Consider the following 23478-nt stretch of genomic DNA (forward strand, 5'->3'; position numbering starts at 1 on the left):
ACCCATCCCACGTCCCTCTTCTCTAAACAGTTGAGCAGGGAAGAGGCTCAAGGGCAACGAAGGGCTCTCATAGAGCTGGCCTGCTAGGCTTGGTAAATACCCTCATCTACTGCGACTGTTTATACTGAGGCCAGGTAAATGTCAGGCCCCTGAGGAAGGTGCTAGAAACAGAAATGACGCTGACCCGAGCCTGGATAAGTAAAGAACACAAAAGCCCGACTCTCTCCAATCCAGGTAGGAATGGGCTGTGATGAAGTAAGGCCCAAGGAGAGAAAGCACAGGAAATGAGTGACAGGGATCTGGGAGGACAGGCTGGGAAGGAATGGCAACGGTTCCTAGTGTACAGCGAAGAAACAGACAAAGGTAGAAACACTGCCCCAGGGCTAGAGTGACTAGATTCAGGGCACAACTCTGCTATTCCAGCTGTACGGCTCTGGGCAAACCATGTTGGCTTACTGTGCCAAGGCTTAGCTGTGTCTACAGAAGGGGCCGGTAGTCAATACAAGCTTTTACAGCCAGACAACAAAAGTGGGTCTTGGGGGTGGGGTGGAATTTTACTGTGTGGAGCCTTTGAAGAAGCTCCAAAGAATAGAGGTAGTAACAGGGCAGTGGGGGCTGAGTGAGTATAAACCGTGGACCAGAACCCATGGAGAAATAGGAAACGGCAACTTACAACCCATTTTGCTTCCTTTGCTCACCCAGAAGTGGGTCCCATGATGGCTTTATGAAAGGCTTCAGGGTACATCTCCTCAGTGCAGCCCGGCTTGGCTGAAGGCATAGAGTAAATGGAGGATAGAGGTTTTCTCTTCTTCCTACAGAGCCATGGTTTCCTCCCCATGTCCAAGGCAGATGCTAGCAATAGAGCAGGCCACAGGCCAAGGGGGAGCCTAAAAGGTAGAGCATCCCAATCCAGGCTTGGGAAAGCTACCCTCGCCCATGCAACTTCCTGGACAAGGTTGGACTCCACCATGACTTAAGTATGCTTTTCTCTTCACCTTTATCTGCCACGGCACCTCTGGGATCCCTAATGACAGGTGGGTCCGATGGGCACATAAATGCTGAGCAGGAAAAGCAGCTCCCACTGGTTCTGGAATTCTCTAAGTTATCAGTCACCTAACGAGTCTATTAATTAATTTCCCGCTGCTGTGACAAAAACGTCTGACAGAGAGCAACTTCAGGGCAAAGGGTTTAGCTTGAGGGTGCAGTCCATCACGGCAGAGAAGGTCGACCAGCAGGAGCAGGGAGCCGCTGCTGCTCCCACTGTGTCCATGGTCAGGCGGCAGGGAGAGAGAAACGCTAGCGTGCAGTCTGATTTCTCCTTTTGATTCAGTGCAGGACTCCAGCCTGTGGGGTGATGCTGCCCAGATTTGGACTAGATCTTCTTTCACTGGATAAACCTCTCTGGAAATACCCTGCTGACATGATCAGCCGTATGGCTCCTAGATGATTCTAAGTCCGTCCAGTCAATATGAACCATCACAGGTCAAAAGCATTGATTACGGGCTCCTGGGATCAAGGACCCCTAGGAACTAATCCACTGAACCCTGGCTGGGTGAGTTTATTTCCCAGTTCTTCCATTTGTAATTGGAGAGAAACAATCACACATTTTGTGGATAGCTAGAGGCTACCCCAGCAAACGTTAGCACAACATTAGATTCAGACAGGAGGAATGCACTCTGGAGCTTTGTGGCAATAACAGAAAATACAGTCAACAGTGATGCGCTATGTATCTCAAAAGAGCTACAAGGGAGGAGTTTGAATGCTCCCATCATACAGAAATGAGAGAAACTAAAGCTGAGGAATATGTTGATCACCCTGATTTGATCATTACCTAGTGCATGCGTGAACCCAAACATCACAATATGTCTATCAAAAAATTAAGTAAAATAAAAGGTTATAAGTTAGCTTGGGGTCATAATTACACAGCTCTCTAGTGGCTAAGTCAAAAATCTAATAGAAGTTTATACGATTCTCCCTTCATCTCTACGAAAAGCTGTTGGCTTATAGGTACTTACTTAAAGGCCTAAAATGGAAGTTCTAAAAACTCTTAAAATTTGCTTGCAGAAAAATCACACACACACACACACACACACACACACACACACACACACACCATTGTTGTCATCATCATCACCATCTAGAGTAGCTTGGTACAGGGAAAAACTAAAGGGAACAAATCCCCAGATACCAACAGGCTGTGTGCTGGGTTTTCTAGCAGCATTGCGTGCAGCTCCTAGACTCCCTTCCTCCCTACCTCAGCGGTTAGGTCCCCCTCCCTCCAGTGCCATTCACCCCATTACTTATTGGTTAAACAGGAAAGGGGCTTCTGAGTAGAAAGGGGAGGGACCTAACATTCTCTGTGCCTCGCCTTGCACAGGGATCTTGGCAATATTAAATTTCAATTTCACGAGGTGCTTCCTAGAGGGTGCCCCTATTCTAACGAGCAGACCGAGCCTTGGTAAGCTCCGAGCAGCTGGTATAGGGGGAATGGCAGAGGTGTTCTGAATTCAACTCCAGAGGCAATTTCTAGCATTTGTTCATTCAGAGATTCATCTGTTCCCGTGTGCGTATGTACAAGGGTATTCACAAATGTGCAGGTATATATGTGTATGTGAGGGCATGTAGGCACTTGCAGGCTAGATGAATTCTCTCACTTTTACCTGAGACCCATGCATTTGACTAGACTAGCTGGGCAGCAAGCTAGTCTAGAATCCCCGTGTCTCTGCCCCCTCAGCACTGGGACAAGTGCTCTTCCCCACACCTGGCTGTCGGTGCAGTCTGTCCTGACTAAGCCACATCCCCAGCTCCAACTTCCCTGTCACTTAGAATCAAACAGAGAAAAGGGTAAAACGATGACAATGAGAGCTCCTCACCGAGGGCTTCTGTGCACCAGGCGATGTTCTGAACACCGTCTGCTCTTAAGCGGATCCCCACCAGTGAGCTTCTGCCCATTTTACATATGTGAAGGGCCCCAGACTGCACACTCGGAAGTCGGGAAAATGTTCCTCTGCAGCACTGGAAACGCATGCAACAAGTTGTGTGTCTGGAATATCCCCCCCCCCCCGTTCTTTCCTGTCCACCCGTTCCTGTTCTTTGCCCTCTTTTGTAAAATAAGCTCAGAAACCGTCCCCCCACCATCCCTGCATGCTCTGTGGGCAGGCATAGTGACAGCCTCCCACGGGGCCTGCCACCGAGAGCGCACTGCTCGGCTACCTGCTCACTAGGTAAAGCGGGCAGATGACAGCTGGGCACACAGCCCTTATTAATGTCGTCTCTAATGAGCCCTCAGGAGCATAAGCAGAAACACATTTTTTCACCCTAGTGGGTGGCTTCCCTTTCCATCCTCGGCACGCAAGACAGCGGTTATTTAGCCACGAAATGTGCACAGCTTTCCCTCGCTTCTCACGCAGACGGAACCCACAAAACAGGGAACTGAAGAGTCCCGGCCCTTGGCCATCTGCAGGATAAACCCGTACTCAGTGCAGAAGTGAAAGGCTCCATGTCCCACAGCCATAGCAACCATGTTTTGTAGAACCCATATTGGGACATTTGGTGGCTATCAAGGGGGAAGGGACAGAATGTGAGAACTCGGGAATGTGCAGCCTCAATACCCAGAGAGCCTGTCCACACAGAGGACTGCGGGGCACAAAGGCAACTGGGGACTGTCACACCTCTCAGGGCGACCTCATCCGTTTCCCCGGAGGAGCACCCTGGCTCTCAGCTGCACCTGAAGGGCCTCATTATCTCTAGGAACCTGGACTCCCTGGAGTCAGGATGCATTTTTCTAATTGCACAAAAAACCTGGTGCCAGGAATAGAGCTCTAGAATCAAACACTGGGTCCTTGCTCTGCTGTTCCGATTCTCGGAGCTCACACACTGTAGACCGGAGCTGCACCAAAGAGCCTTGGGAAGGGGCAAGTGGGTTCCACAACCTGCATTCTCCACACGGGAGCTGACAGCTACTTGCAGAGTCGAGAAAGTTCTAATGCAGGTGAGGAACTGACTTTGTAGGCATGTGTAGCTAATGAGTGTCCCATCAGTACATCCCTGGTGGTACTAAGGGGGAAAAAAAATCACCTGTCTTTTAAATCTAGAAACTTTACGGGCCTATAGGTGGGGCTTGTGATGACAGACCACTGCTTTTGTATGAATGAGTTGAGCACTTCCTGTGAGCCAGAAACACGCCTTCCAGTCAGATCTTCAATAAGGGAAACACCAGCACCCCTATATCAGCTCTGAAGGAACAGCCACGGAGCTGGAAAGTAGCGAGGAACCAGGAGGAAACCCAGGCAGCCAAGTCTGTTGCCCAGCCCTCCATCAGAATCCACGTGGGGCCTTGCTGTGGTTAGCTTAAGAACCGGGCTTATGGTGCTCGTGCCAAGAACAGCTGTGCAGACTTTAATGGTCCAGTCTTAATTCTCCTCTCCTGTTCCCAAGGCTAATAATGCCATCCCTTGAAACAGTCTGGAGGTCTTGAAAGACGCCATTGTGCCTGCTTAAACAGAAATGCCTTCCATGAAGAGGCCAAAGAAAAGCGTTAAAATCTCCAGAAACAGCAGCTACCACGGGCTCTTAACTGCTCAGCAACACCTCCGCCCAGTGCACAGGCCAGAGGCGCTGAGAAGTCACCAGCTCTACCGTACATACCCTGCAGGCCAGGCACTCTGAAAATGTCCCTTTCCAGTCCCCAAATTCTACTACTGTTCATTAAGATCCACAAACATTTCATTCAGATTTTTTTCTCTTGAAAAATATACGAATTCTTTTAAGAAGTTAAAACTCAGAGGGGGAAAGTATTATTTTTCTACTTAAAAAAAAATGTTGATTATTTTGATGCAGCACCACACAGCTTCGATGACCACGCTGGTGGAACTGAACTGTTCTTGTCCCGGCAGAGAACAGAGATAGACTAGATTTTAAAGGGGAAGGGGATTTCACACTCCTTCCCTGCCCTTGGGCCTCTGATTTCCCCTCTCCAGCATTCTCTCTCCACACCTTGGTTCCTGTACTTGGCAGCTGTTCCCCTCAGTGGCACAGCGTTAAGACCACATCAACAAACACACACTGTGTAGCTTCTCTCAGAGGCTCTTCTTGCATTGACTCTACAGAGATGGGACCGCCACCATTTCTCCTCTGACCTAAGAACCCCCAGGAACGTCACTGGCTGCCAAACCAGAGGGCTCCCTCCAAAGAGAGTTTCCACCCAAAGTTTAATGGCTTTGCTCTTGGAAGAGCTGAAGTGAAATGCAGGGCTTCACGGAAGGCCAGTGGCCCACAGAATAATAAAGAACACGAGCGAGGGAAGCAGAACAGGAAGGAAATAAGAGCCTGAGCTCCTAGCAAGGAGACTGACCAGTGAATTCACAGTCATCCCTCCGGCTGCTTTCAAACTGGTCTCCATGACAAAAAAAAAAAAAAAAAAAAAAAAGCCTGCCAGTTTCAACATGGTGATATTTATTAGAAGCACCACAGGAAGAGAAAACTAACTACCATGTGTCTAATGATGGATATACAGGGTGCGCACTTTCACTCAGATCCCCAAATTCAAAAGGTCCCAACCCCAAAACTTCTTCCAATATCTGTATTACACTCTTTAAGTCCTGTGCGTATATGATCTGACAATTTGGAACTGAATACAGGTCAACCTGTTGGGCCATTTGGGATCTTGAATTTCTAGATTAGGTTTGTTCAAGCAGTAAAAGACCATGAAAGTCTTCCAGATTGTGAAAGGCTCATTTCTGGTCCCATGAATAGGACAAGAGAGATATTCAAACTTTGTGGTTCATCCCATGTAAGGTACCTCTACCAGAACCAGACAGGACTGCAGATCCACAATAAACTGAAGGTGAGTGTATAGCCAGGAGGCAGAAGGGTGGGCCAACGAGCAGCCAGGGGACTACAGAAGACTACAGGGCAAGGAATCAAGTTCTTGAAATCTGGGCAGAAGAAAGTGGCAGAAAGAACTGTTCCGAAAAATACATCTTAAGACAAGTCTACAAAGTAGGCATAGAACACATATATGCAACTCCATTACTCAGGATGCTGAGGCAGGAGGATGGTCCTAAGTCCAAGGCCAAACTTGTCTATACAACCAGATTTAGGACAACCATGTCCTCAATGGCTGAAAAGACCTATTCCTCCCCTAGTCTTCCATAGACACAAGTTCATGTCCAGTGCCACTAGGCTGCTGAAGGTCTTCAGTACATCCCAGGGCTCAGCCACCAGAAATGACGAGTCTTGTGCCAGATTGGGAGGTTCGGTGCCTAGCACTGCTTTAACTAGCAACGTCCTGCTTGTTCCCTCGTCTTACTCACGTGTCCGCCTGTGATCTGGAACGGTCTTCCTCTCGCTACCTGTCCCAGATGTGACTGAGCTTGCTTAGAACAAATCCACCTGGCAGGCCCTGGGCATTGGAAGACTCAAGTCCAGGCTGCAGAATCATGATGAATATGTATAGCGATTAAATGCTGCGGGGGGGGGGGGGGCAAAAAACGTAAACAAAGACAGCTGGGGACTGAGATTTTCTTCCTGTAGGAAAGAGGGGTGGGTGTTGAAAATAATGCTCCCCCACCCCTCTTTGTAAAGCTTCATCTGATACAGTTTATAATCTCCCAGTGAGCTAAATCCTGAGGATCCTAGGCTTCTCCTGGGCGAGAGTTTTCTGAGGACTTCATTGTTACTGACAAAATGACAAAGTGCCCAGCCCTGCCATGTATGAAGAGATACACCGAGAGAGAGAGAGAGAGAGAGAGAGAGAGAGAGAGAGAGAGAGAGAGAGAGAAACAGTCACTTGCGTGTGCTAGTGAGCATTACCAATTATGGAGGCCAGAGATCGGTGCCAAGTGTTTTTCTCAATAGCTCTTCTTGTTGGTTTTTCTGACACTGTCTCTCATTAAACCTGGAACTATTTCAGTTAGACTGGCAGACCAACCACGTCCCCAAGATCTGCCTTCCCCCACCTCTTAGTCTTGGGTTTATAGACACATGCTACCACACCTTTCTTCCTTGTAAGTATTCAAGATCTACACTTCAGTTCGCATTCTTGCAGGGCAGGCATCTATCCCCCTGAGCCATTCCAGGTTAAGTCGCTTCACCCACTCAGTGTGACCTTTGTAGTATGGGATTACCTCGATGGTAACAGAAGCACAGGGGTAAGATTGGGTACCAGGACAATGGACAACGGTAATCTCAGCCTTGCCACTCACCAGCTATAGGAGCCTGGGCAAGTTACTCGCCCCATTGCAACTTCAATGTTTTCCATCTATGAGTAATATCCATCTCCCTGGACTCCCCGAAGAGGGAATGAGCATACGTCACAGCTCGGACCCCCATAAATGTCAAGCTAATGCCTTCAATGTCATTACGGTCATTATCCAAATTCACAAGCATTCTATATACTTGCCTAAAGAAGCACACAGCTGTGAAAGTTTCTTTGTGAAAATAATGGATTCTAAAATTAAACACTAGCTTGCAACCAGTAAGAAGGCCCTTACCCAAAACCAAAAGTCAGATATACCAACGTGAGCTATGGTAAGTTCTTTCCTCTGCCTAATGGCCTGACTTGCATTTAGCTCCGGGATCACGGGTATTAATGTGGACTTGGATTGATGTGGTGGAGCCACCTAGATGTGAGGCAGATCCGTATACAGGGTAGGCAAAATGACTGAGAGCTAATAATAAATGCTGCTGGGTCGCAAAAGTTCCGAGTGTCCATACACAATTCTGGAATCTATTAGAGTCTCGCGGTGCTAATGAGACCTCTTACTGGGAATTTAAATTCCCTTTGTAAACTCCATTAGCAACCCACAAAGCAGGTGGGCAAACGTGCACCTTTCCTAGGGAAAAATGTCTTGCCTAAAAGGGGAAGCAGGGAGAAAGATGGATTGCATCTCTCCTTGGAGACAAGTCAGAACACACACACTGTCTCTCTGTCTCTTTCAGACAGACAGACAGACAGACAGACACACACACACACACACACACACACCCCTGAAATAGGATGCCATGGTACAAAAACATCTTTATCTACAGAGGAAGCAGGAATTATCCCCGACTAAAGTTTTGCCAACATGTCTGCCCCATTCCCCAGATATTTCCCCCAAATGACTGCTTGGGTCCCTTATGTCTCTGTCTTTGCCTTGCAAGGCCCCAATAAACTATTTCTGAATAAGAACACATGGAAACTTTTGACTCTGAGAGTTCAAATTCTATTAATGACTCCAATGCATTTTTTCAAAATGTTTTTCCCTTAAAACAGCATCAACAGAGTTTTGATCTTATCTGTGTATTAGTTCAAACCAGCACAGAAAATTGCTGAATATTACCCAAAATAGCCACAGCTAGGCAAAAGGAAGGAATGGAAAAATCCAGCTATAACAGAATTCCTTGTAGGAAGAGAGGAGAGGGTCACGGGAAGAGAACAGACAGGGGCCATTGAGGCCACCGGGAACACATTCTGATTCCCCACCCATGTGGCCTAAGTGATGCTTAAAAGCTTTGTGTTATTGGGACACTGACTCTCCAGGGAGCAGTTTGAATTGAGACCCAAACACTGAGTAACACTCAGCCTATCTCACCACAACCATCTTGCATTTATCCACATTGTCTGTCGTCATCAATGTCACCCCGACATTAGCGCTTTATGGGGATTTAACCATTTGGAGGTCAAGAGCCTTGCCAAGACACACGGGGAAATTTTCCCTAAAAGAGCATATAGAAGTCTCCGTCTCCATCTAAATTTAGAAGGGCAAGGAGCACCACCTCCACCAAGCACGTCGAAGAAGCTTCGGCTTGCAGAAGCCGGGTTAAGTCAACAGCAATGAGATCTGGCATTTGTAAGCCAAATTCCTGGATCCCAATTTTAATGATGATACTTAAGGTTTTATGAGTATTCATTAACCAACTAAGACTTCGATATCTGCAGAGTCCATCTGTGTGTGGACTAAAATAAGCTTGCTTGTGCAAGTGCACGCGCACGCGCGCACACACATGCACACACACAAACTTGGCAGGAGTGAAATGGTATAGCTGAGCTGGATGGATCATACTCATTTAGCTTATTCATTCTTGACAATATGAAGTCATCAGAGGGAGTTAGGGAAGCTTTGGCAATTGTCAGCATGGAAAGAGACCAGGGTTGGTTATGTTTCTCTACTCAATAAACAATGCCATTGACTGAGCTGTATGTATTCACCACTCTCTGCCCACGTAAGTAATTTGCTATTAAATACATACTGTTCCTGTCAACGGCTTGACAATGGATTATTTTTACATGCTTGAGTTTGGAGGGATAGAGACAAAGGGATGGGACACTCCTCTTGACCTCTGGGTCCCTGAACTGCAGCTTAAATGACCATGAAATAATGAAAGAAAGAACCAAGCCAGGACCTTCAGCCTAGCACTCAGAGTTTTATGTACTGGGTCAGGAGCGCCTCAGAGTACCATGATGTGTATCTTGGTATAGTGAAAGAGCCAGCATTTCCTTCAGAGGTCACCTACCTCACATGAGTTTAGCCTTGGTTATGGTTTGAATGTGAAGTCCCGTGGCTAGGATCACGCACTGAACGTGGGGAACATTTGGCTCAGCCTTCTAAAGGCAAGGATGAGCTGGACAAGCAGATAGATCACTGGAGTTGTGAAGCTGAAGACTAAAACTGTTCCCTTGTTCCTGTTTCACACTCTGGCCCCTGACCTCTATGGTGTGAACTGCCTCTTCTTTCTGTGCTATAATGTCCTGCCTCACCATGTCCCAGAACCTGGAGTCAAAGATTACGGACTGAAATCTCTAAGCCAAGAGGCATCCTTCATCCTTTAAGTTGGTTTTCTCTGGCGTATGGTCATACCATTAATAAAATTAACCATTTTAGAGCTGGAGAGATGGCTCAGAGGTTAAGAGCACTGACTGCTCTTCCAGAGGTCCTGAGTTCAATTCTCAGCAACCACATGGTGGCTCACAACCATCTATAATGAGATCTGGTGCCCTCTTCTGGCATGCAAGCATACATGGAAGGAATGTTGTATACATAATTAATAAATAAATCTTAAAAAAAAACTAACCATTTTATTCATCTTTCAAGGTGCCTGGTTGAATCGCAAGAGGAAAGCAATCCAACTCAAGTCCTATATGACCTAACAGTGTGCAAGCCTATAGAGGCAGGATCTTGTCTCTACTGCAAGTGTTGGGAAGGATGATTTATGTAACCAAGCAACTAGGATTTTGACGGCGGGCTTTGGTTAGCTTCAGGAACAGTCAGATCCAGGACACTTCTCCTACCCTCTGATTCTGGTCTACTCTTTTTGGTGCTGCCCTCATTTCCTCTGTCTACCACAGCCAAGACGGGCATTTGATTCCTTGTGCATCCTGGGTTCTTACAGTTAGCTGTTCTAGGAAGAATGTGACCAGTGTGTGTCAGAGTCCAGAGTGGATTCTGATTACTCCTTGTACCAAAATCACCATAGATCAGAACCTTTTTTGTGTGTCATAGTTGGCTGTGCCTGGACCACATGATCATTCATGTAGCTCACAGTAACCGGCTGGGATAAGAAAGTCTATCCCCTGTATGAGAATAAGACAGTGGGCAGAGAGATAGACTCCAGCAAGACTCTGTAGCATTCTTTCATGCTTCTCTAGCGAGCGAAAGTCGATAACCCAAGTACATTGCTTTCCATAAGCCAAACTCTTCACTCCACTGATTCTTACAGAATGTTTCTGAGGGGCGCAAAGAACACAAAGAAAGTCAAGATTTGTTCTTAGAAAAAGCAAGTCATCTAGAAATAAACTAGACACAAAATACACCTGCTATGGAGAGCTATCTTAAAATCTTTTCTTTGAGAACAATACTTGTGCTACAGTTGAAAGGAAAGATAATAGGTCTGTCTTCCTCAGCCAGGTGCGGTAAGAGGGTGGTGGTGAAAGTCAGTCTTTGATATTCCGGTGGAAGGAAATTGCTTTGCAAGAATCTGCAGCTCTTCACGTCCTCCTGGACCTCTACAGTCTTCTATCCTGTCTAACACCCACTTCCATGCTATGTTTGGATGTCTCTTGGCAAAGATGCAGTCATCCACACAATAGACACGTACGCCCTGACCAATCCAAACTGGATTCCTTCTGCATTCCAATGCGTCCTTTAGGGAACTGTAGGCTTTTTCTTCATCTGGTGCCCTTTAGTCTTGAAAAATGATTTTGTTCCTTTTCTATACTTTGTATCATAATTGGCTCATCTTTCTTAATTTTATAAGGCATTAGACGTGGTGGCTGCCTGATCAACACAGGAAAGTCCTAATAGGGGCTGCCAGCGATGACTCACTGATGTGGTTTAAATACAAAACATCTCCCAAAGGCAAGTAGCACTGTTTGGGGAAGCTGTGGAAACTTAAGGAAGAAAGGCTTAGCTTGTGGAAGTAGTTTGCTAGGGAGGTAGCAGATCTTGAGGTTTCAAGTCCCAATCCCACTTCCTGTTACGTTTCGAGAAGTGAAAAGTTCAAGTTGCACACTCCCACCGCCCACCACCATGCCTTCCCCATCACAATGGACTTTGTCCTCTCAATCCATGAGCTAAAACCAATCATTGTTACCTTAAGTTGTTTGGTCAATTATTTAGTCCAAGGTTGAGGGATTTCAATGAGTTGGCAATGTGCTTTGTTTGGAAAATAGGTATCTCTAGGCTCTCTTAAAATAGCAGCTCTGGTGCGGCTGGAGCGATGGTTCAGTGGCTAAAAGTACTGATTGCTCTTGCAGAGAACTGGGGTTCAATTTCCAGCACCTACCCAGTGGATGACAGCACCTGTCACTGATGTTCCAGGGGATTTGATGCCCAATTCTGACCTCCACAGGGACCAGGCACACAGCTGGTTAACAGACATATATGCAGGCCAGTCATTCATGTGATAAAAGATATGTTAAAATATAATAATCATAATCATACCAGTAGAGCTGGAAAAACTGGCTTTGCATGCTTCACTGAGCTGAGGTTGAGGGGATGAGGTAAGGACCACAGGATCCCCAAAGCTACCGAGTTGGCTCTGCTTGTTTGTTAACACAGCACTAAAATTGCAACCCTGCAGCATAGGCCGCAGCCTGCCCAAAGCCTGTTTGCAGGATGTACTGATGCAGCATCCTTTCACCTTTTGGAAAGAGTCATAGGGAGCCAAATAACAGGCTTTCAAATCACACTGACGATATTTGAGGTAACCTGAGCTTGAACAGTTTCTGGCTAGTGTGGATGAGGCTAAATTTCCATAGACGTTGATCCCCTAAATGTCCAAAGAGCCAAGTACAACATCTCCAGCATGACAAAGTGATATGCGATTATGTAAATATGTATCATCCTTTATGCCATAGAAAAGTTTATAAGGGTTGAACAGTCCTACTCCAAAAATCCCAAAAGCCCTCTTCTCCAAATCATGCTGGCACTCAAGCCTTGGGTTTCAGAACATGTCAGAGTTAGAATTTTGGAATAGGACTACACAGTCATAAATTCTAAGCAAACATTCCCCAAATTTCCAAAATCCGAATCTGTAGTAGCCCTTAGAATGATGGCTTCTGAACCTGAAGGTGACAAACAGCATCATCACAGCTAAGCAAAGGTGTTTACATAGAAACGATTGAGATGAAATATACCTAAATAAATACTGACTTACCTTCCCAAGTCATAAATTGCTCATGTCATTTCCCCCAATTTTGTTAGAACAAGAATTTCATTCTTTAAAAACAAACAAACAAAAACCAACTAAACAGCATTATTTGTAACAGCCAGAACCTGGAACAACCTATTTGCCCCTCATCCAAAGAATAGATAAAGAAAATACGGTACATTGACACAATGGATTACTACTCAGTGTTAAAAAAAATGACATCTTTAAATTTGCACCCTACAGTCCCCAATCCCAGAGAAGCTTGAACTCTCTTCCAGAAACAGATGGAAGCCGATGCAGAGATCCACAACTAACCACTGAGCTGAGATCCCGGAGTACAAAGGAGGTGGGAAAGAGAGATAATATGAACAAAGGGGTCAAGACCATGATGGGGAAACCCACAGAACCAGCTGATCTGAACTACTGGGAGAACAAGGACTTTGGACTGACAACTGGGGAAACTGCACAGGATCGAACTAGAACCCCTGAATACAGGTGATAATGTTGTAGTTTGGGTAGTCTATGGTGGGTGCCAGAGGCAATGGGACCAGGATCTAACTCTAATGCATGAATTGATGTTGTAGAGCCCATTCTCTATAGAGAGATGCCTTGCTCAACCTAGATTGGGTAGGGGAGCTTGGCCTGTCTCAAGGAGTTAATGGGACAGACTTAGTTGACTTCCCAGGGGAGGCCTTACCCTCTCTGAGGAGCGGGTGGGAGATGGGGTGGAGAGAAGGGGAGGGAGCGAAAAGAGAGGAGGGAGAACTGGGATTGGTATGTAAAAATAAATGAATAAAATTATAAAAAAGTTGAACTAATATTCTCCCAAATTAAGAAGCAACATGTCAGAATTCAGAATGCCATGCTCTTTTAAATTAATTTTAAATTAACACAGACTTGCCCCGCAGCATCCTGAGGCTGCACGCACAAGTACTTCATAGACTGAGATGAGCCACCGAAGAGCATCTGTGGGAGAGGAAGAGCTATGGCAGTTTCATTCAGGACTGAAAAGCTCCCAGCTCTACAAGATGGATCACACCCACTGTTGAAAATCAGAATCCAGGGACTCTTATCCAAAGTCCTGTCCCCAATCCAGATAAGCCCATCACTTATCTATGCCTCTGTGTCCAGATGTAGAAATGGAGACACGATAAAGAGGACCGAGGAGGTGCTCATTGATTCTGCCCTCCCCTTAAGATACACAAAATTCTTGTTGCTTAGGAACAGTGTGCCTACCAGATCCCATGGTAACCTGGTAAGGTGATGATGGGTTCATAGCTACAGGAAACCAAGCCAATCTGCAGAAGTGATGTCCACAGAGCAACCAGAATTCAAATCTTGAAGTGACTGCAAGAAGCCTCACTCAGAATGCCCAAGTTAACCTGGGTGGTGAGCACAGCCAGGAGACCGTGAGCCACTGAATGTGAAATCCACGCATTTAGAAAGGGATGAGAAGCAGCCACCAGCCCAGTCAGTCTGGAAGCAACAGATAAGGACTCCCAGTGAGCTGCTTAACATACTGTCGAAAACACGCTGAAGTGGCCTATCACCAGCAGCTGGGACGACAGGCTGGAACCTGGCCAAAACGAGCTGACCACTTCCAGTGTCACTGAGCTCAAAAGAAGAAATTAATGAGAGAAAACTTCAGTATCAATGAAGTTGCAAGAATATAATGAGCTCCGTCTGCTCCCAGGAGGAACAGCTTCTCAATTATTTCCTTTCAGAAGAATTGCAGTCATGGTGTATTTGATCCATACCCGACCCACACTCTTTGGAGAATTAAAACCCATTTTACCCAATGTCAAGTTAAAATAAAAACTCATCAGAAGCAAAATAACTCTTTGCTCCCAGGGCTCTAAAAAGAAAGCGGTTCTCTTTGGTGGCTGGCTGGTACGCCGGTGACCTCTGTACTAAACTAACACTTGGCAGATGAAATCTGAGAATAATTCTCTTTGCATCATTAGCTGAAACACAGAGGGCTGCTCTGGGTTTCGATATAAGTGATAACAAAGAAAACACAACACATTGGGTCTAAAAGATGTGGCCAAGTAAGCTCAGAGCAATTGTCCTGTGTAATCAAGCACACTGCCACGGTCTCCCCTCCCTACATGGGTCCTCTGCAAGACGCCCTCAGACAGCCACTTCCCTTTGGCTAGATCCCACTCCTTCCAGAACAGCCATTCTCAAGAGACGTCGTAGCCACACGTCTGTCTGTGTCTTCCTCTTTGTGTGTTAGTGTTGTGCATGAATCTGCCAAACACACATGCATAGTTCAAAAGGATCTGGCTTCACCTTGATCCTGATCTGCGTCATTAAAACTATAGCACACACATGGGACTATCATACAGATAGCTCACTTCCCCAACTAATGAGTGCATAGCAAAGCAAACAGGAGGAATTTCGGTGGATGCTATGTGTTTTCCAATGCTCACATCCTCTTTGGGGGGGTAAGGGAAAGCTGTTGTTCCTTGTTTTGTTTTATGGCACTCAGGGTCAAGCTCCCAGTCCTATGCATGCTAGATAAATATTCTAACACTGAGCCACAACTCTGCATGTGTGTGTGTGTGTGTGTGTACATGTGAGTTCCTCTATGTGGGTACATGCATCTGCAGTAAAAAACCAAAGGATAACTTTGAGTGTCTCTCTCCTCGGGCACTAGCAACCTTCTTTTGAGAAGTCTTTCACTGCTGGAACTTGGCAAAGGAGCTAGGCTGGCTGGCAAGAGAACCCCCAGGGTCCACATCCCCAGCATTGGAATTACCGCACATGTTGCCAAGTCAGGTATATTTTAAATATGAGGTCTGAAGATCAAACTCAACTCCTCATTCTGACAAAGCAAGCACTTTACTGACTGAGCTATCATTATGTTTCATGAAGAAAATCTGAATGAAAGGTGCAGGGGACTTCTCTATATTTTGAAACTATCGGTGACTCTATCATTAAATAATTAGTTGAATAGGGCCTTTGAAGAGGTCATTGGGGTTAAATGTTGTGTCCCCCAACCCCATCCACGAATGGGTCCTAACCCAATCAGACTACTTGCCTTGTTAGAGAAGGAAATTGAGGTCATATAAGTCATCCCAGGGTCACGTGGGCCTAGAGCCAGAGTAAAGTCAGCAGTAGGGTAGCCTTCTCCGAGCTACAGAGAGAGGCTTCAGGAAATCCCAGCCTGACCTATAAACTTGACCTTGAACCCCTAACCTTTCAAGAATGGCGAGTAAACATTTTCTTTCTGCCCAGTGAAGGGTGTTGTGCTCAGCAAACTGATGCACAGCCTCCATGTCCTAAGCCCTCCATTCACTTGGTTTTGTCTTCTGTCTGGTCCAGTCCTCCAGTCCTTGATTCCTTGATACCTCTCCTTGAAGTAGAAGTGAGGATGGAACCCATTAAGCAAGGAAGACTCAGGCTTTCAGTAGCCCTTCCCTGGCCATGCAAGGCTGGTACTCAGGGGAGTCACCACACTACGGAAAGGAGGGCAGAAATGTGTCTTTTGGGCCCAGGGTACACAGATAGAAAGATGGTCAGAGGAAGCTGTAAGGAGGAGAAGCTCCACCACGCTGTGAGGCCAACTTCCGGATAGTACCCATGGCCGCAGCAAATTGAGAATGGGAGGAGTGGGCGTGGTATACTGCCCACAAGGCTGGAGCAGAAGGGAGACTTTACCAGCCGCCTTGTCTGAGGAGCTGAGCTCTGATCTCAATTCATCTTCATATATGATAGAACAAGAATACATCTCTTTCCAGAACCCTTTATGCCCACCTCCTGTCTCTATCCTATTCTTGCACCCCCTCTTCTAGTTTGGACCCCTCACTATTCACACTAACAGCACCTCCCTCCTTGGACTTCAAACACCATCCCATCTCTTTCCCCTTCACGACACTTGACATTTCCTGAAGGCTCCAAGCACTCTGGTGAAAGCCCTTGACTTCTTCTGGACCCTGGGCCACGCGCCCACCAGCCAACCACAGCCCTCTGAATGGACCTCTGATACCAGATACCCCTGGAATAAGCAACACTCTCCCAGACAGAGCCCAGCCAACATCCAGATCAAGTGATTAGGGGCAAATAATTTAATCTCTAGGAATCACAGTTTAGCCATCCGCTTCCCTTCTGACAGCAGAAATTCTGAAAACTCCGTTTTAACAACAGACTACATTACTTGCATGATGTATGTTCACAGGGGAATATTTTGTATGCAGCAAGAACCACAGAAGAATATTTAGTAACAGGGCAACAAAGCTCATGAAATATTAAGAGAAATTACAAAATCTTTTTTTTTCTTATAAGTGCACTTTTGCTGAAAAGGACATCAATGCAGAAAAAGAGACTAGAATTATATATATTACAAAGCCAGGAGTAACTGTTCTCTTGTTACTCTTTTCCTATATTTCAAAACCTGCTAATGGGGAATGTGTGATAAATACCTTCTCTAGTTATTTAAGAAAATCATTATCATTATCTGTTTACCTTTCTATTCCTAAAAACGATAAATAAATAAAGCAGCAACAAACTAAGTAGCAACCTAGTAAAAGGCTGCTGTAAAGTATGTAGTATGATATCCCCTCACACTACCAGAGAAAGCAAATACCACTTGATGAGTTTGAACTTGGAGAGACAGAAGGACGGCTAAGAAAACGAGGCTGGTCACAACGTGGAGTTAAGACATGACTGCATTCCTAAAGGGTTGATTCTTAGACCTCAGGAGGGCCCAAATAGTTTCCACCACCACCCTGCCCACTCAGTCCCCATGGAAACAAACAGTGACAGGCGCCACCCACAGGTCATTATCCGGCCATCCTGTGAGGCTGAACCCCACACGCTGCCGTATTGAAATGTCTTGAAAAGGCTGCCAGGAGAGCTGAGTCCTCATTCATCCAGTTTTGTCCCCCGGTAATGAGCAGCCTCCACTCCATCTTCATTCTCGAAAAGACTGGCTTCAGAACAGGGCTGGCCTTTTGAACGGCCCATGCAAGAATTCAGGAGCTCGGCAAGAGTCAGTGGAAATAGCCTGAATTTCAATAGGAAACCCTGGAGGGACTTCAGCAGAAGAGCTTCACTTTTGTCTGGATGTGGGAGTCCATGACCTTGCTATAGATGTGTGACCAGCACTCATCTGGTGACCTACTCTAAAGACAACTAACAACAGGTCTGGTCTCTGATGACCCGCAGACTAGTTAGTGTAGGCTGACCTTCCAGGCCCACACAGAAAGGATTACTTGGAAACAAGCATGTTCCATGTATAGCATGCGCATTGCTTCCATCTCCGATCCAGAATTAAGTAGACATGTTGACAAAAAAGGCTCCCTCCAGACAAGCTTTTCTGGAGCTGGAATTGGGTGTAACAAATACTCTCACTTCCCATATAATTCACATCTATACCTACGGTCTCAGCTTCATGTCCCCCTTACTTCCGACAGCCCTCCTCTCTGCAGTGGGCTCCATCAAATACGTTCAAAAGCCATGTTAAGAGGCTTCCAGGACCAGGGCCTAATTAGACTAGATAAATGCTGTGACAGTTTCATGACCGTGGCCATGTCTTTATGGTCCCTGCCATAAACGAATGAGCCACCTCCTCTCTGCATATGCTACGGCCTTCTGAAACTGCTCTTAGAGACGTCAGTGAAAAGCCACCTATGGAGGCCGATCTGTACAGAAGGCTTGCCCTCGGCTACTCCCTCTAAACAGATCCATGAAACTATTTCAGAGAGACCCAGAACAGCTATCTGCACAGTTGTGGATGACGATGTTTTGGAATTTGGTCAGACAGACCAGAGCACTACAATATCTTGGTATTGTGCAAAAATAACACCCAACTAACTCTTCTGTAGAGAGAAAAGAGAGCCCAAGCAAACATTTGGATGCTTACGACACATCTCATGGACAACACAAGAGAATTCAAAAAAGCATCTTGCCTTGATTTGTCCTATTACTCTTAGGTCGACATTCCATCTCCCAAACCCAAATGCCCCCTTAGCAAACAATTCACATCCAATCCAGTTGGAGAAATAGTAGAGAGTAACTCATCAGAGAACATCTCCCGAAGAAGAGAGGTTCAAGGGAATGTTCAAGAAGCCCTAAACCTACTTGACTGAGAGCTAATAAGAAATCTGGAGTGATTTCTAGGGAGAGATTTTTCAATGTTTCATTGCCCATTTCCTTCCACATGGTGTGTGTGATCTGTTTCTGCTACCAGAAAACCTCTTTCCCAGGGCTCTGGGGTGACATCAGTCAAATCGAAGACCAATTGTCCACCTAAAGTTCTGGATGCCGTTTTAACAACAGGCTGGTTTAACAGCAGCAAAAATGAAAAGGTCACCTTAGTTGCCACATCAGCGGGACCCTGCCCAGCTACAACCCAAGCCTTTACCATATGGAGAGAGGGGGCCAGGACTGTGCGTCTTTAACTCAACAGTCCTAAGTACTATCACTCAATTAGGTTCTCCCTGGGTTTGCCTTGTTCCAGCTCTGGACAGGAAGGTGCTCTCTCTACTTTTCCCGCCCACAGCTCCTCTCACATAAAGGTCGCAGATCTATATGGAACACACCTGTTCAATCAAGGCATCAACTCTACAGCAAGCCTCTTGGTGGCTACCTGCTCCCATCTAGCCTACCTCATAAATCCCGGGCTGCATAAAGTAGAAGCCTGGTAGACATGAAGCTCGTGTCGAATTTGGTTCAAATTCGATTTTCACTTAAGCCTTTAGAATGAGCTTAATGCCTCAAGGCACATTGATGCCAGTGACATTGCTCAGGTAGAGGTCATTTTCTCAGTTCCACACTCAGTGATTGAGAATGTCTCCATTGGAGGCAAAATTAGACGTAGTAAGTCAGGGCTGGAGATACCTGGCAAGCAACCATTCAAGCCACCTGCACTTGATCAAGGACATCATTTGTCACGTGAGCAAACTGCCACTTAGCTGTTTCTGAAAACCCTAGACCATGGGGCTCCTCCACCTCTCTGGTCTAAAATATCAGAAACTACTACGGCAGAAAATGGTTTTTAAAGTTTGCACATCCTTCGTTTCTTCCTAAACACCCAGTTCCTGAGTGGACTGTTAGTGAAAACATTACCAGAAGTCACCAGCTTTGGGTTATACCAAATGTCAACAGTGCAATCAACTGCCTTGCTTTAGGTCCAAAATGGGGGAAAAATAAGAGGTGATGGTTTTGATTCTCCAAAGTTGAGGTTTCCTAGATGAAGACCCCAAATATATCTGGGTGAACACTAGGAAGCCCCAAATCTCTTTGCACATGCGCACGCACACACACACACACACACACACACACACACACACACACACACACACACAGCAGATTAATCCCAAACCCCTCCAGACCAGATCTTCCCCTCCAAGGTCTGGTAAGATGCAGGAAGCATCTAAACATCCTTTGGAAAGATTTTCGAAAGTGCTCTAGTTGGTTGGCCCCTGCATCACGCATGTGAGAATTCCTGGGCATTAAATGTGGGTATCGCTGTTTTGCAAAACCCTGGAGATGGTTAGCCAGTTCCGCGAACCAGTGCCCCAGGAAAACAGGGTCCCAACTTTGCACCAGTATACCGACACATACAGAAGAAGCAGCGCCTACCTATATAGAGCGAGGAGTCCTTCCTCCGCACGTGGTCGTCAATGTAGGAGACCCCCAGGGGCTGCACGGGGGTAGCACCGATGCCCAGCAGCACCTGAGCCCCAATGAGCAGCAAGTACATCATGTTGGTGGCTGTCCGGTTACGGCAGATAAGGTCGGGGTCAGGCCCCTCATCACTGCTGGAGCCATTGGAGGCACAGACGTCGCGGCCCTCTGCGCCCCAGCGGATCTCGCCAGCCTCGTACTTGTACTGGTGGGTGAGGAACTCTGGCAGTGCGGATAGCAGTGCGCCCAAGGCCATGACGATGCCGCCGCAGCCAATAAGGCGTGGCCGGTGCCCACGTGCTCCGAAGTAGCTCACGAAGAGAATCAGCGCCAGGTTCCCAATCTCGAAGCTGCTGGCAATCACGCCCACATCAGCACTCTGGAGGTTGAACCTGCGTTCCAGGGTGGTCAACACGCTCACCTGAGGGTGGGAAAAGGCAATTTCAAAGTCTGTCTTAGAAGACCCTCCCTAAGACACCGCCCTGTTCTTCCTGGACCCTCCCACCTGCCTGGTAACGCGGCACCAGATGTCAAAGGCAAGTAGAAGCCCAATGAATGAATCGGAGAAGCATTCCCTTCGTTTGAAACCCTAATTTAACTGGAGAATTCACTTTCATGGTATCAAAGATGATTTTTCCCAATATCTGCCTGTATCTTCAAGAGTGCCATGTACTTCATGGGGGAGGAGGGGAGGCTACAAAGTTGTCGTAAGTCCCAACATCCATAGGTTACACACTCCCAAATATATGCTCTACCAGTCAAAACAACCTAGGTAGCAAAGCTGACCAGCTAGCTAGCTTAGCTCAATAGAATATAATATATTCATCCGTGCATCCACCTATCCATTCTTTTCCGGGTGCTAGGGATTTGACCTCAAGACCTGACACATGCTAGGGAAACACACCGCCACTGAGCTACATTCCCAGATTTCTTTTCACTTTTTATTTTGAGACAGCATCTCAGGAGGCCATAACAACCCTGAATGCACTCTCTGTTGGCAAGGAAGGCTTTGCACTCACTCTGTAGGCCAGAAGAGTCTTGAACCTATTTGGTCCTCCTCCTACAGCTTCCCAAACAGCTGGGATCACAGACTGACACAAACAGGCCTGGGAGTGGGATCATACTTAGCTATCCTTCCTTCTGGGAGTTTCTAAATGACACGGATTTGCCTAAAGGAATATCTTATAAAACAAACAAACAACAACGACAAGCCCCCTCCTGTCTGTTCTAAACACTGTAGCTTGCCCAGGAAATTTTCATGGGATATTTTTGCCTTGTCTCCCTCTTTTGTATTCCTGTCTGCCTGTACTTGTTTGACAATATTTACCAAACATATGCTATTTGCCTGGCAATGGCCTGCATAAAGAGGACAGAAAAATGAGGACACCTGGCCTTAAAAGGCCACCTGGCAGGAAAGTACACACAGATACAACTAGAACATCTATTGATAAAAGATCACATTCACAAAACAAAGCACAGTCCACCCTGGGGGGCCAAGGGGTGACACTTATCATAAGGCTTATTGAGGGAGTGATGGAGTCCCTCTCCTGTTTGTGGGGACCGTGACCTGTATCACAAAAAGACAGCTGTCCCTGTCATGAGAGATCTGGCAGATGACCGAGGTCCTTGCTGGGCCAGGAAGAAGCACTTTGCACGAAGGTATGAACAAGATGGGCATGAATTCCTGACGAAGTGGAGGACTGACCCGGATCGTTAGTGAGGAGCACCACTGTGAGGAACGGGGCAGTCCGTGCAGTGTGGAGGCAGGAGTGCAGGGCACCGAGATAGAAAACAGAGATGAATCCCTGCTATTTCCTCCCTCCACTGTGACCCTGGCCAGCTCAGTTACCCTCCCTCGGCTCTGATGCTGAGAAATCATAATCCTATCAGCCCTAGCGTGATGGATATGAACGCTGGAATAATGGTGCAAATCGACTAGCCAGGAAAGCCTTCCATCTCATGGCAGGAAAGTAAGGAAAAGCAGTGAAGTACAAGGGCCAGGGTGGGTATCACATGGGCTCACCCTCATCCTAACTCCAGGTAATCAAGTTATTGTGCGCTTTAACACGCTCATCTGTGAAGCGACAGTAAGAGCCAGGGCCAGGATAAACCTAACCCATGCACATGTGGGCTCTGTGAAAGGGTGAGCTGTAGACCTGACGAGCACCAGTATTTCTGTTTCTCTGGGAGCATCCGGGCTTTTAACAGCCACACCACATATGGGAAAGGAATGCTGGAAGAAAGAAGAAATGAACGCAGGTGGACAAAACCTCTAGGCTTCTATGGAGGCCTTGGGGAGGGTATGGATGATGTCCCTCATCAGCACACAGGGACAGACAGGAAAGGAGGGAGGGGCATTGCAGAACTTTCTTTCAGGCAGACTGCCCTACATTTGTGGACCAAGTGGGTATGTGCTGTTAAAGAAAGGGCAGCGAAGAGAGTCCCTTCCTCTAAGATTATACATAGGGGCACGGTTATAAACACCAAAGCCTTGGCAGGCTTCCAGCCGTGTCCCATCTGCTGGTATCAGTCCCCCTGTGTGCCCATACTGTCAAAGGACAGCGTGGCCAGGTTATTGCTCCTTGCTTCCTTTCAGTACATGTATTTTAAATCCCCGGAGCCCAGAGGATCTTATCCCCATCTGAAGAGCTTAAGCTCTTAGTACCTTAGTACCTGGGCTCCCGCAGCGTTAGTGACTCAGCTGGGCCCCAGGGTAGCTTTGAATCTGATCCCCAGAAGGAAGGTGAGAGGCAGGCTGCTAAGGCGATGACACACGATGAGGATCTTTCTCTCCTTCAGCACTCTTTCATGGGCCAGCCCCACAGGGCAGCTTTGAAGCTTCTGTCATGCCCAAGGTTCCCACTCAGGTTCCAATTCCCTTGTGCTTTTCCGGCCAAGGCCAACCCACAACTCACTCAGCCCACGCTAGGAGATTAGATGGCTCCTTTCTCGGAATACCAGATTGCAGTTGTTGAGAACAGAAGATAAACGGGCCCTGGCCTGGTTACAAGGGGCTCTAAGAGGCTCCCAAACGATACTCTTTCTGAAAGCTCTGGGCAAGGGAAACGAAGAGCTTCAATTATTTGCTTCTTTCTGCTGTGACAGAACCGTGCACGGCAGACCAAATGGCTTTCAACAGGTGATGTGGTGTGGAGGGAGAATTGACTGGGAGGTGGAGAACCACATGTTGAGTCTAGAAAGATGCACAGAAAA

The 23478-nt window shown here is 46.8% G+C and overlaps 1 protein-coding gene across 2 annotated transcripts in view; it reads right to left on the reverse strand.

Moving 5' to 3' along the window:
- Slco3a1 (solute carrier organic anion transporter family member 3A1) overlaps positions 1-23478 on the reverse strand; it is a 281528-nt gene that overhangs the window by 203937 nt on the left and 54113 nt on the right. For both annotated transcript variants that reach the window (XM_075952227.1, XM_075952228.1), the window contains exon 2: positions 20221-20686. In XM_075952227.1, the coding sequence (XP_075808342.1) occupies positions 20221-20686 (466 nt within the window). The remainder of the gene's footprint in view (positions 1-20220; positions 20687-23478) is intronic.

This window comes from Microtus pennsylvanicus, chromosome 18 (genome assembly GCF_037038515.1).
Source record: "Microtus pennsylvanicus isolate mMicPen1 chromosome 18, mMicPen1.hap1, whole genome shotgun sequence".
Classification (NCBI taxonomy): domain Eukaryota; kingdom Metazoa; phylum Chordata; class Mammalia; order Rodentia; family Cricetidae; genus Microtus; species Microtus pennsylvanicus.